We start from the raw sequence: 14,970 nt of genomic DNA on the forward strand, positions 1-14,970 counted from the left end.
ACAAAATATCTTTATACTTATTGATATTTAAACCCGTTTGAATCTTATGTTACACCACGCTCTAATCTTGAATTAAATCATTAGTAAATATTAAATGAAAGAGGGTATACCAGGTGATAGGGGAGATAGTTGCAATAAACACCCCCCACCAGGCCCCAACTCATATTCTTCAATGCCAAATGCAATCATTAGCAATACTTATAAAAAGGAGACACTTGACACTTTTTAAAACAGAATAGTCAAATAGGGCGACAGAGTCTATGTAATTACACATGAATTTAAAATAATTATTTAAAGAAAGACTAAGTTTTTTTGGAAAATTTAGAATTCATAAGAAAATTCTTAAGTATAAGCGTAACAATTGGGAAAAGTTTTGAAACCAAATATTTTTTCCTAGTCCCCTTTTCCCAACCTTAACTCAAACTGAGACTTTTCTATTGTATAAATAACTTTTGAATTATAACTCACAATTTATTATTGAAGCCTAAAAAAACAATATTCAAAAGTTGAATCTAATTGGTCGACTTCATTTCTCTTCCGTCTTCCGATTTTTTTTCAAAGCTTTCAATTCTAGTTCTGTAACAAAACGAATTTACAAACAGGCGTATTGATCAAAATTATTTACTTATAAATGATTTTTTTTTAAATAGTATTTTTCGATCAAAATTAATTACTTATAAATGATTTTTTAAAGAGTATTTTTCGAAGACATTTTTATTCGGCGGTAACACTCAAAGTCTTAATCTAAATGTGTGGAGTATCTTTTCTTTTCAAGGAGCCAATCTGTTTATTTGCAATGTACTTAGGGCCTATACATTAACATCATAATTTTTAGAGTAAAACATTTTTCAAAAGGTTCTTAAAAATTAGACATTTTGCGCGCGTCAAAACAGTCGAATATCCAAAGAGCATTTAACCATCGTTCGTTCTGTTGGCCTCTTATTCTGACCAAAAAAGTCTACTACATGAGGTCTCGCTTAACATAAAGATAATAGTATCTCGATTGTAACTCACACTTCCGTATCGGCCAATGCCCCCCACGTTACTTTCTTTTACTAAATTGGACCTGCCTTTTTACTAGGACGAATAGTGATCTGTAGATGTCAGTAGAATGCGTTTCTGGTAGTGAAGAATGCAAGAAAACGCTTGGCGTGCTAGGCGAACTTACAGCGCTTCCCCCATACCCCTTAGCTGACAAGAGAAGGCCCACCAACGTGACTTTTTGTTTTGCCTAAGTTTGAGAAACACTGCTCTAGTTGTAATATGACCACTTTTTGTTATTCTCTTTAAAAATAAATAAATGAATAAATAAATAAATATAAATAAATACATAAATAAATACATGTATATATATATATATATATATATATATATATATATTATATAAAGCAGAATGTTTGGCGTATGTATCTATGTATGTATGTATGTATGTATGTATGTCCCCGTATAGAAATAAAAACCGCTTGACCAATATTGATAAAACTTGGCAGAAATGTTCCTTGGGTACCAACTTAGACCGTAGTGTATGTATTGTAGCCCTAAAACAAACTTAAGATCCTCAAAAAAAAAAGACCAACTCTATTACAGCTTTAGTATTTTATGGATCTAGGCCATGTTTACAATGTTGACATGAGAAAAGATCGTAAGGATTTAGATCTAGATCTAATTTTAAGAACTAAACTTTGCACTCATAGGGTTATTTTTTGACACATGAAAATACAAAATATAGTTTATTGATTTCATTATTTCATAAAATTAACTTTTAAATTTGAGTTTCAAAAGCATTTTTACATTAATTTGTTATTTATATCTGCGAAATTAGACATCCCGATGCAAATTCTTTCATTAGACATTACCGAATGTTTACACATTAACACATCTCTCTTCTGAGTCTATTCCTAGGCCTAGGTCTAAAACTCTTATTGAACTCTAAGATGATAAAACTTCTTTTTGAAAAGATAGTTTTATGCTTTAACACATGAACATACTAATTATAGTCCATTCATTTATATTTTAATCAAATTAACATTCAAATTTGTTTTTCTAAAGCATTTTAATACCTTCGTTCGCTGTTAGCTAAAGCTGCGTAGCCGTGTTGAGGGGCCTATATTTATTCATGAAAAAGATCACGCAGGCACAGCACATAATGAACTCTATAAAAGCCAATTTTTAACTCTAGATTAGTCTAGATCTAGATCTATGTCTACCTCAAGATCGACTTTTTACTGTAACACATGAACATACAAAATTAAGTCTATTCATTTCAAATTTTAATCAAATATATGTAGGCCTACAAGCAAATGTTTTAATTTGAAAAAATGGATTTAAGTAGATTAGCTATTTTGATTTGATGGCTTCATTCATACTATTTTTACATTTACACATTCGCTTTATTTATTACATTGTTATTTCGTTAAATGTTTTAAAAACACTCTCAGTGACTATATCGACAGTAATACGCAAATAAAGACCCGCGGGTCGCGGGTAAAATATGTCTAGTATATATATGCGTTTATACATAGGGTTAGGGTGTTAGGGTTTACTGGGCGTTAGGGTTAGGGCTCGGAAAAAAATCCCCCCCCCCCACTGGATCCGCTAGTGCCTGGTATTGTAGATCGTATCAATACTGTAATAACTTAAGTGAGGCAACTCAACGAGGTACATCGATATTTATTGACAAGACATCACAGGTACACAAACAACATCTATCTTAGGCACAATCTCTCCATATTGGCTCTCTACTTGGGCGGATATCGTTAGTCTCCTCATGTCAACATCCTGTTCTAGTTTGGTTACTAGAAGTGCGCATCTCTGCACTAGCCTGGATGGTGGTGCGCATGGAAAAGTCATAACATTGTCCCCGTCTTAGCACTTTTCGTCCCGAAAAGAAACACTGCAGTGGAGCTTTGACAGTTCAGGTGGAGGTCGATCGGTGGGAACCACAGACGTTAGGGTGTCTGTTGCCCACAAAGCCATCTGCACAGTTTCCCATGGTCGTCGCTTCCTCTTCTTCCAGTTGGCAAGTCTACACTTGAGGTGATATCGTGGTCGCTGCTTCGACCTCATGACGATAGTCGCTGATGCCAGCCAGCTGACACATTGAGAGTTAGTGGAGGTCAGGGTTGCTAGCCACGTAACACAAATGGATGTTGTGGTGATCACCGTAGATTCCAGGTTTGTTGTTCTAAGACGCTGATTCAGCGGACCTTTTCCATGGACGTGTCGTGACACAGCTGTAGGCCCACAGCTAGCCATGGTCTCAAGCACATAGTCTTTCTCAGCTTCATGCCCATGAAGCATCCTTGTAATGTTCATCCACCACTACATCAGGCTTCGCTAGGATTAATTCACCACCGTTCAAGTCACTTTCACTGATGTTGGCAGAAGTACAGATCTCTGTCAAGTTCAGGTCTTGTAGCTGGGTTTCTTGGCATGGGCACTGTCCCCACAGGACGCCGCATATACAGTTCATGTCAATCGCCTGGATGCAGTTGCCAAGTATGGAGTTCTCTTTTATCCCACTGCCAAAGTCAAATTCGTTGTTTCTGCCTCGGCCATTGTTGGGGCCCGTTTTCGCAATTTTACCCGACGACATCCAAGGCAAGGAATCAGAAACGGTCTTGAGGCTTTCATAGTTTGAGTTCTTATCAAAGGTACTGACAGATAAACAGAGGTCTTTAAGGTCCACAGCAGCCAGCTTGGACGCAGACCCAACGTTATCTTGATCTGTCCGGCTCGTTGCAGGTATACCAAGAACAAAAGTTTCAGGCTCATAACAGACTTCTCTAGTTTCTTCATTTGTTTCTTTTCTTTCAATTCTGCATATCCCATTGAGATCGTCGCAGCAATCGTTGTCACGTTTCTCGCCCTGAAAGTCATCCCCGCCAGACTTGCCCACAACACAGTCACAGACAGCGCTCCAATCCCCAGCGCCTCCATCACCACTGTTTGTGCAGCCACAGTCCTGACCAGGCAACTGCTCCTTCCCTAACGAGTTTATTCCTCCTTTTGCTTGCGATACAATTTTATCACTTTGGTCTATTTGGCCTTCTACTTTCAATACACTTTCATCAACTTTGTTCAACTTATGTTCTTGCTCATGTTCAGTTGTTCATCAAATGCATCCAAAAAGTCATGGATCTTGTCAATGAACTCAACAATCCCAAGTTCAATTTCAAATGTGTAGGTCTCCGGATCTTCTTCTTCATTGATTAGAGCTTGCCTCAGACGAGCCGTGAGCGTTTCCCTGCTACCGAGGGATTTTAAACCTCGGTCACGAAGCTCTTGTCTTATCTCTTTAATTGAGAGCTGATGTAATAGCTTCAAATATGTCATGATTGTAATCAAAGCCTACCTCCTCTCGTTGAGTTGCCTATAATCCCACTTCTGAGACCAATTGTAATAACTTGAGTGAGGCAACTCAACGAGGTACATCGATATTTATTGACAAGACATCACAGGTACACAAACAACATCTATCTTAGGCACAATCTCTCCATATTGGCTCTCTACTTGGGCGGATATCGTTAGTCTCCTCATGTCAACATCCTGTTCTAGTTTGGTTACTAGAAGTGCGCATCTCTGCACTAGCCTGGATGGTGGTGCGCATGGAAAAGTCATAACAATACAAACACCTCGACAAGCTTTGAAGTCTTTTAGGTGCACAACTAAGGGGTTTATTGAGTATATTTTCAAAAGATTTTTGATCCTTCTGTATAAAAGTAACTGCTGACTTTTGACAAAGCTTCCATCAATTCACTGTTTGGTACACATTTGGACACGTTATTTCTAACACATCGGATTTTCGGATCAAGTTAAAAATTTGTCGATTATTTTTTGTCCTTAACAAGCCATGAATCAATCCAAAAATGGCCACTAGTTAAAATGTATGCGCTCTGAGCAGTCGTCTCGATGGTTCTAACGCTGCCAGTCGTCATTCCCCGGCGTCCTGCTTGAGGTTTGCACTAGATCAAATATTCCTCAAATTATGAAGGAACTTCAGAAACATGTAAAACAAACAAAACAAACCATGCTATAATTATTATACTAATTTTAGTTTTGTTAAAATATACCTACAGAGATTGGAGCAGAGGATTTAAGTAATGCAGTGTTTTCCGCTGCAACTGTTGCTGCTAAACCATCAATTAAAGCAGTTGAATTTTGGCGACCGCTATAAAAAAATGTTCTGCCTCCTGTATCTTGAGATAATTCAGCAATACCTTGTTCTGCCCTTTGGCCATACGCTAAAGCATGCACAACAATACCTGAAAAATAAGTTATTATTAAAATGAATTAACCCGAAAAACTGCTATCTTCTCTTTAGTTTTAGTTAGAGAACGCAGTCCCCGTAGTCTGTTGTCACTAGGTGATGCGGACCGCACTGAGTGAAACCCAAATTGAAAAATATCTACTTATGCAAAAGCAGGCTTTCTTATTCAATAAAATTAGTGATAAGAGCTAGATACTGAAATATGCTTATTCATGTTTAAACTATAGAACATGTGCAGTATTTAGACTTAAAATGGCTGTAAACTATTTGAGAGATAAGACTCATAGCCAAAGCTTGAGTTGTCTTTAGGTAAACCCGGACTTATTGAACTACATTTATATTTATTTTTACAAAGCTTATATTAACTCACTCTGTCTGGTAAAAGGTTTGTAAACGTTATTTATCCGAAGCCCAATCTTGGATCAAGCTGAAAGTAATTGTAGTTGACTAAAGTTTTGGTATATGCTGAATGAGTCCCCGTTATGATTCGCCGCTTGAAAGTAAGTTTAAAAAATATAATACATAACTATACAATCTTCTATAGTCATAAGTACTGTTGTAACTCTCTAAGGCAGGCACTCAACGAAAGGTTGACAAGAGTAAACGATGTATTTATTTATGATAAATGATAATGAAGTAACGACAAATGGTACGGGTAATAGTAACTAGTTAGACTTGGACTTCTGCTATAAAGTCACAGGGAGTAATATGTCTAAGTTCTAAGAGTCCTACTTTATACCAGAACACAGAACAGACCACCGACACACTTCCCAGTGTCGCTCCAGGTCTCCCAAACAGTTTTCTAGTATCACACAGGACAGCACTCAGCACCAGACTGTTCACACTCCCATGACTTCTAGCCGGCTTCCCAACAGTCCTTCTTGTTTACGTTCACTAGTGCGCTGGTGCGCCCCTCAAGCATTGGTGCAAGGCTGGGTTACAACAGTACCTTACTAGCAGAGTGTTTAGTTGTCGGCTTGAGCCAGGAGTTCGAATTCAGGTCGTTCTCCTTTTTATTTCTGTATATGCTTTTAAAAAAAGATTACTGTAAAATTTACCCAGATATCTATTTCTTTCTCCTCCCCCCTCCACATGGAATAGTGTTATCACACAAACTGAGAGTCGGTCCAGTCGAATTCACCCATGTACCAGCAATATTCAAGCCATGATCTTCTTTTTATCATTTAAGTTATAAATTTTCAAAAAAAAATATTACGCGTTATTTTTCACTTTTCTTCTAAATATTCTGGAATAAAGATTTTAAATTGAGCTCCCTTGAAAGATGAACAGCACGGCTAATATATCCACTACTACAAGAAGATCTATATCGACTAAACTATATCAAATTTACTTTGGGTGTTATTGGAGGTCATTGTCAAGGAGTTTTATAGAGTGCAGTCCAATTGCCGAGGTTCTGCCTCTACCATCAAGACTACAGGCGTCTCGTTGCAAAATGCGTGTTGAAGTTTATGTTTTATATTATGTTATAACAAAGTTAGGATATGTCGAGAGAGATCGCTTATTTGTCGGTGTGCGACCGTGCGTGATGTTAGTCACGAGTTCGCCCTCCGCCTATTGTTGCTCATTATTGTTTTTTGTTTTTGTTTAACGCAACTTTCATGCTTATTATGTACTCAGTGCACCGTGGTCCAATTTCTTTTGTGAACCAATTTGGGGAGGAAAAGGTATTTGTGAGACGATTTCCGTGCTGCCTTTTCAAAAGCAATTTTAAAAAGTCTGCAATCGTACTCAAGCCTCCATGGTTAGAAGCGACTGGGCGATACAAGTAATTATAAAAATAAAAGCTTTTATGTTTTTTAGCGGCCCCCCGAAAGGGGAATAGACGCTATTAATTTTGTGTGGTCTGTCTGTCCGTCCGTCCGTCCGATCAGTTTAGATCTCGTAAACTAGAAAAGATAGTGAAAATCCGACATCATGATATTTTAGAACATTCAAGGTTCTGAAAAAAAAATAATTTTTAAAATCAACTATGCAAGCAGATTTTTCATAAAATACACCATTTTTACGACAGTAAGGGAGATCCCTATTTACCATATTTTTAACACATGCATGCAAATGGATGAAGATTTTTTTTGTAAAAAAAAATATTTTTTCCACAATTGTATTGCTAAGTTAAGTAAGTTCTGACATTCTCACTAATACATTTGCAAAAAAAAATGTTTACTTTTATTTTTAAAGAGAAAAAAAATAAATTTAGTATTCATATAAGTAGTACATAATATAAAACAACAATCAATTAATATGTAGTTTTTCATATTATCGCGTGCTCTGTACCGCAATGGTACAATATTGAAACACTGATCTAAAAAAAGGGGAGAATTTATTTTAATTATTTTTTTTACAGAATTTTTTTTCTGAGAATTTGACTGACCCTTTACAGAACAAGTACATCAATTAGATAATCATTATATGACATTAGTTAGGCCAGGTTCACATCAAACTTCTCCTTCACTTTCACATATCCATTGGTCTGCTGGACCCTTGGGGCACCACATAAGATATGTCAACATTCTTTCTCCTTTCTTCTCTGACATTTGCCTGCCTGGGTGGTGTTAGACACCTTATTTATATAGATTATTTATTTAGCGACGCACCAAAGAAGACGCATATTGAACGGGACTAGTGACGTTTGGGATATGTTGGGTTAGAGACCGGAAAATCAGTTAGCGATAGAATCCTCTAGGGTAACGACGTGTTTAGTGACAGAGACTTTTACTGTGGCCTTTTCTTAGAATAAATACATGTTACACTGTTCTTCAGTGTTGACTACATCTCTTTACTTGTTAAAACCGATGTGTTTGTTTTGTCTGGATTGTTGATCAACTACACGGAATACACCCGAACAATAATACCCAAACGCTTGCAGAGTAATTGGTTGAAATTCAACAGTCATCCATAGTTGACCTCAAGACAGCCTGAACAAGCAACATCACAGTGGACAACTTTGGGGGGGGGGGCGATTTTGAGTTAGAGTTTCCACACAAACTTGCCTTTGTAACCTCGTCTAATGTTAGCTTTTAAATTTTTAGACGACTGTCAAATTTTCTACAAGAAGCCTATCTCTTCTTAGCTACTACTGTCTCTTTATAAAACATAATTAATTACGACTAATTGATAACAAAAAAATCAATTTTTCAATTGATTCAAGTGTCGTCATCAACAATAAATAATGGTGCGAGGTTTCACCTGACCCGAAATTTAAAGTGGGAGAAACAACATGCAAAAGATTTTCATCAGACCAGATACTAAGATGATGTAAGCTCATAAAAAAAGTACTCATTCATTTAGTTTTTATAACTTAATACACACTAACTGCTCTTTCTTATTAAGAAAATTTCATTTTTTTTTAACTAATTCATACGAATAATTAAATAATGATTTTTTTATATTGAATGTAGACAAAACAAACAAAAAACAACCACTAAAAATTAATAATCGACTTCCATGTGGAAAATAATTCATGAAATTCACTTTCCTAAGCCACGCCACATTTGCACAGCTTGACTCTCTGGGAAGTGTGTAATTGTTAGTCTATTCAAGTGCGATGTCTCTCAACGTGATTTACTTTCCCCATAGTGAGAGACCATGTGAGCTCCTTGCATCTTGCGGCCAGACTATGCCCTCACCTTTGTCTAGACCCTGACCTGGAGCTCATAAGACCTTATCGGCAATTAAGTGGGAGGCGCTAATCTAAATAGAGTTTCAGTTAAATATTTTGACTTATCACGTGACATAACATGCTTTCATGTCCAATTACATATTTCCGCTCTAGCACCATATAAACCTCAGACCATCTCAGAGTCGCTCCATTGTAGAGCGTTGAGGGGGGTTCATTCACATATTCTATTTGTTTGGCTCCCTTATTCTTATTCCATTCCATTTGGACTTGTTCCTGATCGAGGCTACGAATACCAGCTGGGTTCTGTTTTTCCCTGCACTAGAATTCCTGTTTCTGATCCTTACGCACTCCTGTTACTGGATCTGAATTCCTGTTAGCCTTCCTGTTGTTCCTTACTACTACTTCCAGAACTCCTGTCCCAGTATCTCTGATATTGATTGCTAAACCTACAACTAGATCGCAGAGGAACTTAACTCCGTGCTGGAGGAAGAACCAATACATAAGCGAACCCTGAGTATTTAAGTTCTACATCTTAAGTCGATTCTCAGCCGCCTGCCTTTCCATCGTTGATTTTTCCCGCCACCATTGCGTCCCTCACACTATGACGTACACCAGCGACCGGGCCAATCTAATCTCAAAAGGAATTTTTAGCTGGAACTGGCACATCCCAACGCTGGCACGCTCGCTTTCGGATTTGAACATTTTAAGTCACCAAGGCAGAGGGAAGAAAGCAAATAAACCTTCCAGCAAAGTGTTATAAACAACGGGGCGTTCCTATACCATCAGCAGTCAATAGAAGGAGTTGATTGTTTTAGTTCTCTTTCTTCTTACAGTACTTCAGAATATCTTCTTCTTCTCCCCACCATTGTTATCCCTTCCCTTTTTACCCTTTATTGCATTAAACTTTTCTGTCTTTTAAACTAAAGTAATCCTTTTCTTTATTGTACGCTAACTGTGTGTTCTGTTTCCCAACCTGTAATGCGCGCTGATCTAAATGTCGTTAGAAACCCCCAGACCTAACGTCGCCAAAACAATTTACTTTAATAATTAATTGATTTAAAATTTCATCGTCCCACCAGCGTCGCAGGACAATGAATGTTAAAAAACAAAGAAACATTTTTTACCCCGCTCTTTTCCGTCCTTCCTCCCGATGTATAGATCTACTAGACTTACTTTAGTGGAATAGAAAATGGCGATAAATCTGAGAAACACAATACAAATCTTTCTTGTTAAGAAAATTTCATTTTTTTTTAACTAATTCATACGAATAATTAAATAATGATTTTTTTATATTGAATGTAGACAAAACAAACAAAAAACAACCACTAAAAATTAATAATCGACTTCCATGTGGAAAATAATTCATGAAATTCACTTTCCTAAGCCACGCCACATTTGCACAGCTTGACTCTCTGGGAAGTGTGTAATTGTTAGTCTATTCAAGTGCGATGTCTCTCAACGTGATTTACTTTCCCCATAGTGAGAGACCATGTGAGCTCCTTGCATCTTGCGGCCAGACTATGCCCTCACCTTTGTCTAGACCAGTGTTTCTCAAACTGTGTGCCGCGGCACACTAGTGTGCCGCCGAAGATTTGCTGGTGTGCCGCGGGAGTTTTCAGAACGCCACACGTGCAGCGTTACACAGGTCTGTCTACTATTAATTTTTTTTTTACGTTGCGATGACATCCCCACTTGCAACGACCAGTAATAGAAGTGGATCGCTCCATAGTGACGGAAAGGGTTGTTAGCTCTTCAGGTTATAGCATTGTCCACTATACAAATATTATTATAATGACTCGAATGTAGGCCGCCTTAGCAGACTCACGTCAGTTCTTGAATTGGTTACGATAATAATGTGATAGTAAATGTTATTGTTTTGTCAGGCCCGTCCTGTTATTGTAACCCAGTAACCCACAATGCTGGCATGTCGAAAGAATGTGCTCATTAACAGATGGGGGGGGGGGGGTAATTGAATTCCTTTTAGGCCTTTATATATGGACGATCTAACATGAATAAACCAGCATTTAAACTTTAAACAGACAAGAAAGTGTTTGTTAGTCTCTACTAGCCTACTATTACAAATAATAAGCTATGTGTTTCATGTAAATTGTTTAGGTGAATTTTAATAATAACAAATTATCAATAAGCATTATTCATTGTTATCCATGGAGAAATACGTTAGCAAGAATGAAACTGCGCAAGCGTTAAATGAAAAGCAAGGAACCAAACGAAGGTACAAAGAAGATTACATCGGATATGGTTTCATATCTTCGGGACCTGAAGATTCTCCATTGCCATTCTGTCTGATCTGCAATGCAACTCTGTCGAATGAGGCGCTTGTTCCAAGCAAATTGAAGAGGCACTTGGAAACAAAACATCCATCTGTAAAAGCGCAACCGAGGGAATACTTCGAAAACATCAGGGCTCAACAAAATAAACAAGCTAAGAAACTTACGAACTACCTAAAGCTGCCAGAAAAGGGATTGATTGCAAGTTATAAGGTTGCTCAGTTATTAGCAAAACGCAAGAAAGCACACACAGAGGCTGAATCAGTCATTGCACCAGCTTTAGCAATAGTTGTTGAAACTATCCTTGGACCCGATGCCGCCGAAAAAGTTAAAAAAGTTCCTTTGTCAAATGATACTATCTCGCGCAGAATTGAAGACTTGTCGTCAGATTTACAAGATCAAATCTGCGAACACTTCGACGTGACTGACGATGAAGTGTCTCTGCTGTGGTCTCTTCAAGTTGATGAATCCACTGACGTTAGTGGCAAAGCCCAGCTTCTAGCTTTTATTCGGTTCATAAAGGATGAAAAATGTGTCAACGAATTCTTATTTTGCAAAGACTTACCAACTACGACCAAAGGCGAAGATATTTTCAAAGTGGTGAACGAAAACATTTTGCTATTCAAACTACAGTGGAAAAACTGTGTCAGCGTTTGCACCGATGGCTGTCCTTCCATGCAGGGAAATAGAAAGGGATTCGTCACTCTTGTGCGTCAAGAAAATCCAAATGTATTAGTTGTTCACTGCATGATCCACAGAGAAGCTCTTGCCTTCAAATCTTTGCCGAAAGATTTTATGTCTGTTCTGGATCAAGTGATTGAAGTTGTAAACTTTATCAAATCTCGACCACTTGCATCCCGACTTTTCTCTCAGCTCTGTGAAGCAATGGACTCAGACTACAAATGTCTGCTGTATCATACCAACGTTCGTTGGCTCTCCAGGGGAAAAGTGTTAAAGCGTGTCGTCCAACTCAAGGCCGAGTTGATTTCATTCTTGGAGGCTGAAAAAAAAGACTTTGGGTTATCTATTAATGACGAGATCTGGTGGGTTAAGGTGACATTTCTCTCTGATTTATTTGATAAATTAAACTCATTGAATTTAAGTCTTCAAGGACTATCGGAAACCATCATCACTGCATCCTCAAAACTGAAGTCATTTGGGGAAAAATTGTCTTTGTGGCAAAGTAAGATCTCGAAAGGAGTCTTCGACTGCTTTCCTACTTACAATGAATGTAGGCCTACTTCAAATGAAGAAATCAGCTCCGAAATTCTGGACACTTTGACACACATGCAGTCAGCATTGCAGCATTACTTTCCAACAATTGGAAGTAATGAATATGGATGGGTCAGCTATCCATTTGGAAACAATGAAGCTACAAATCTGACAACTGAAGAAGCAGAGCAGCTCATAGATTTAAAAAACGATGCAGTTCTTAAGTCAAGTTTTGCCGAGAAAAGCCTGGATGTCTTTTGGATTTCAATCAACAAGTTATATCCTGCAATCAGTTTAAAAGCAATCAAAATAATTCTTCCATTTGCATCTTCATGGTTTTGTGAGTTTGGATTTTCAGCACTGACTGAAATCAAGTCTAAGAAAAGAGAAAGACTTCTTACAATAGACGATGAAATGCGAGTTTGTTTGTCGGCTCTGGAGCCTCGATTAGATCGAATTTGCTCTCAAAAACAGGCACACCCTTCACATTAAATGTGATACTTAAAAAAGGTAAAATCTTTTTTTCTTTTTTATTATAAAACAACTGTTGCTCTTCGTGGTGTGCCGCGAAATTTTTGTAGTTTTTTTACTGTGCCGCCATACAAAAAAGTTTGAGAAACACTGGTCTAGACCCTGACCTGGAGCTCATAAGACCTTATCGGCAATTAAGTGGGAGGCGCTAATCTAAATAGAGTTTCAGTTAAATATTTTGACTTATCACGTGACATAACATGCTTTCATGTCCAATTACATATTTCCGCTCTAGCACCATATAAACCTCAGACCATCTCAGAGTCGCTCCATTGTAGAGCGTTGAGGGGGGTTCATTCACATATTCTATTTGTTTGGCTCCCTTATTCTTATTCCATTCCATTTGGACTTGTTCCTGATCGAGGCTACGAATACCAGCTGGGTTCTGTTTTTCCCTGCACTAGAATTCCTGTTTCTGATCCTTACGCACTCCTGTTACTGGATCTGAATTCCTGTTAGCCTTCCTGTTGTTCCTTACTACTACTTCCAGAACTCCTGTCCCAGTATCTCTGATATTGATTGCTAAACCTACAACTAGATCGCAGAGGAACTTAACTCCGTGCTGGAGGAAGAACCAATACATAAGCGAACCCTGAGTATTTAAGTTCTACATCTTAAGTCGATTCTCAGCCGCCTGCCTTTCCATCGTTGATTTTTCCCGCCACCATTGCGTCCCTCACACTATGACGTACACCAGCGACCGGGCCAATCTAATCTCAAAAGGAATTTTTAGCTGGAACTGGCACATCCCAACGCTGGCACGCTCGCTTTCGGATTTGAACATTTTAAGTCACCAAGGCAGAGGGAAGAAAGCAAATAAACCTTCCAGCAAAGTGTTATAAACAACGGGGCGTTCCTATACCATCAGCAGTCAATAGAAGGAGTTGATTGTTTTAGTTGTCTTTCTTCTTACAGTACTTCAGAATATCTTCTTCTTCTCCCCACCATTGTTATCCCTTCCCTTTTTACCCTTTATTGCATTAAACTTTTCTGTCTTTTAAACTAAAGTAATCCTTTTCTTTATTGTACGCTAACTGTGTGTTCTGTTTCCCAACCTGTAATGCGCGCTGATCTAAATGTCGTTAGAAACCCCCAGACCTAACGTCGCCAAAACAATTTACTTTAATAATTAATTGATTTAAAATTTCATCGTCCCACCAGCGTCGCAGGACAATGAATGTTAAAAAACAAAGAAACATTTTTTACCCCGCTCTTTTCCGTCCTTCCTCCCGATGTATAGATCTACTAGACTTACTTTAGTGGAATAGAAAATGGCGATAAATCTGAGAAACACAATACAAATCTTTATTAAGCTAGAAAAAAACACAACGACTGAAAAAAGATATTCAGAACAACAAATCACTATCTCAATGTTAAAAAACACATTTTCACGACGTTACTCAAACATTAAAACTGATCAACGATACCATCACACCAATTTAATGCGATGAGTTATATATGTTATCGATAAAGTGCAAAATCCAGGCTAAGACAATGCGACTTTTTACATTAGTTTATCAATCAGGCAAACAAAGATAATGCGTGGGAATCCACGCCTGACATTTTCTTCCAACAGTCCTTAGTGAAACAGTTAAAAAGAAAATGTCTCCTTCTGAAGAATCTATTGGTATCTTTTCTGCATCTGGATGGAATTTTAAAGTCCATTAAGATGAATCGGACCGCAAGAATTTAAATCAGAAAACACTTAATAACTTTTTTAAAAAAGATACTTTCTTTCTTCTAGCATAGCTCACACAATTGATAAAAGGACTGTATAAGTCTAGTAAAAGAAAACTGAAATAGACCGCCGGCGGATAACAGGCTTTGTCTGCATGAGATGCGGAAAAATATACATGTCATGGGCGCAGCCAGGATTTGTTTCAGGGGGGGGATTGTCTCTGGAGTGAATAGACTGTAGACACCCCGCCTATGTCGGCTAACGGGGTCTGGGGGGGGCTGTGAACTCCTCCATAGGGGCCCGGCACTATTTCAGGTCTTTTAAACAAAAAAAAAAGCATATTCTGAGGTAT

At 37.9% G+C, this 14,970-nt stretch overlaps 1 protein-coding gene across 1 annotated transcript in view; it reads right to left on the minus strand.

Moving 5' to 3' along the window:
* Positions 1-14,970, minus strand: part of LOC106059535 (calcium-activated chloride channel regulator 3A-1-like) — a 376,089-nt gene that overhangs the window by 69,446 nt on the left and 291,673 nt on the right. Inside the window, exon 11 of the mRNA XM_056025932.1 lies at positions 5,077-5,264. Coding sequence (XP_055881907.1) covers positions 5,077-5,264 — 188 coding nt within the window. The remainder of the gene's footprint in view (positions 1-5,076; positions 5,265-14,970) is intronic.

Source organism: Biomphalaria glabrata, chromosome 4 (genome assembly GCF_947242115.1).
Source record: "Biomphalaria glabrata chromosome 4, xgBioGlab47.1, whole genome shotgun sequence".
NCBI lineage: Eukaryota > Metazoa > Mollusca > Gastropoda > Planorbidae > Biomphalaria > Biomphalaria glabrata.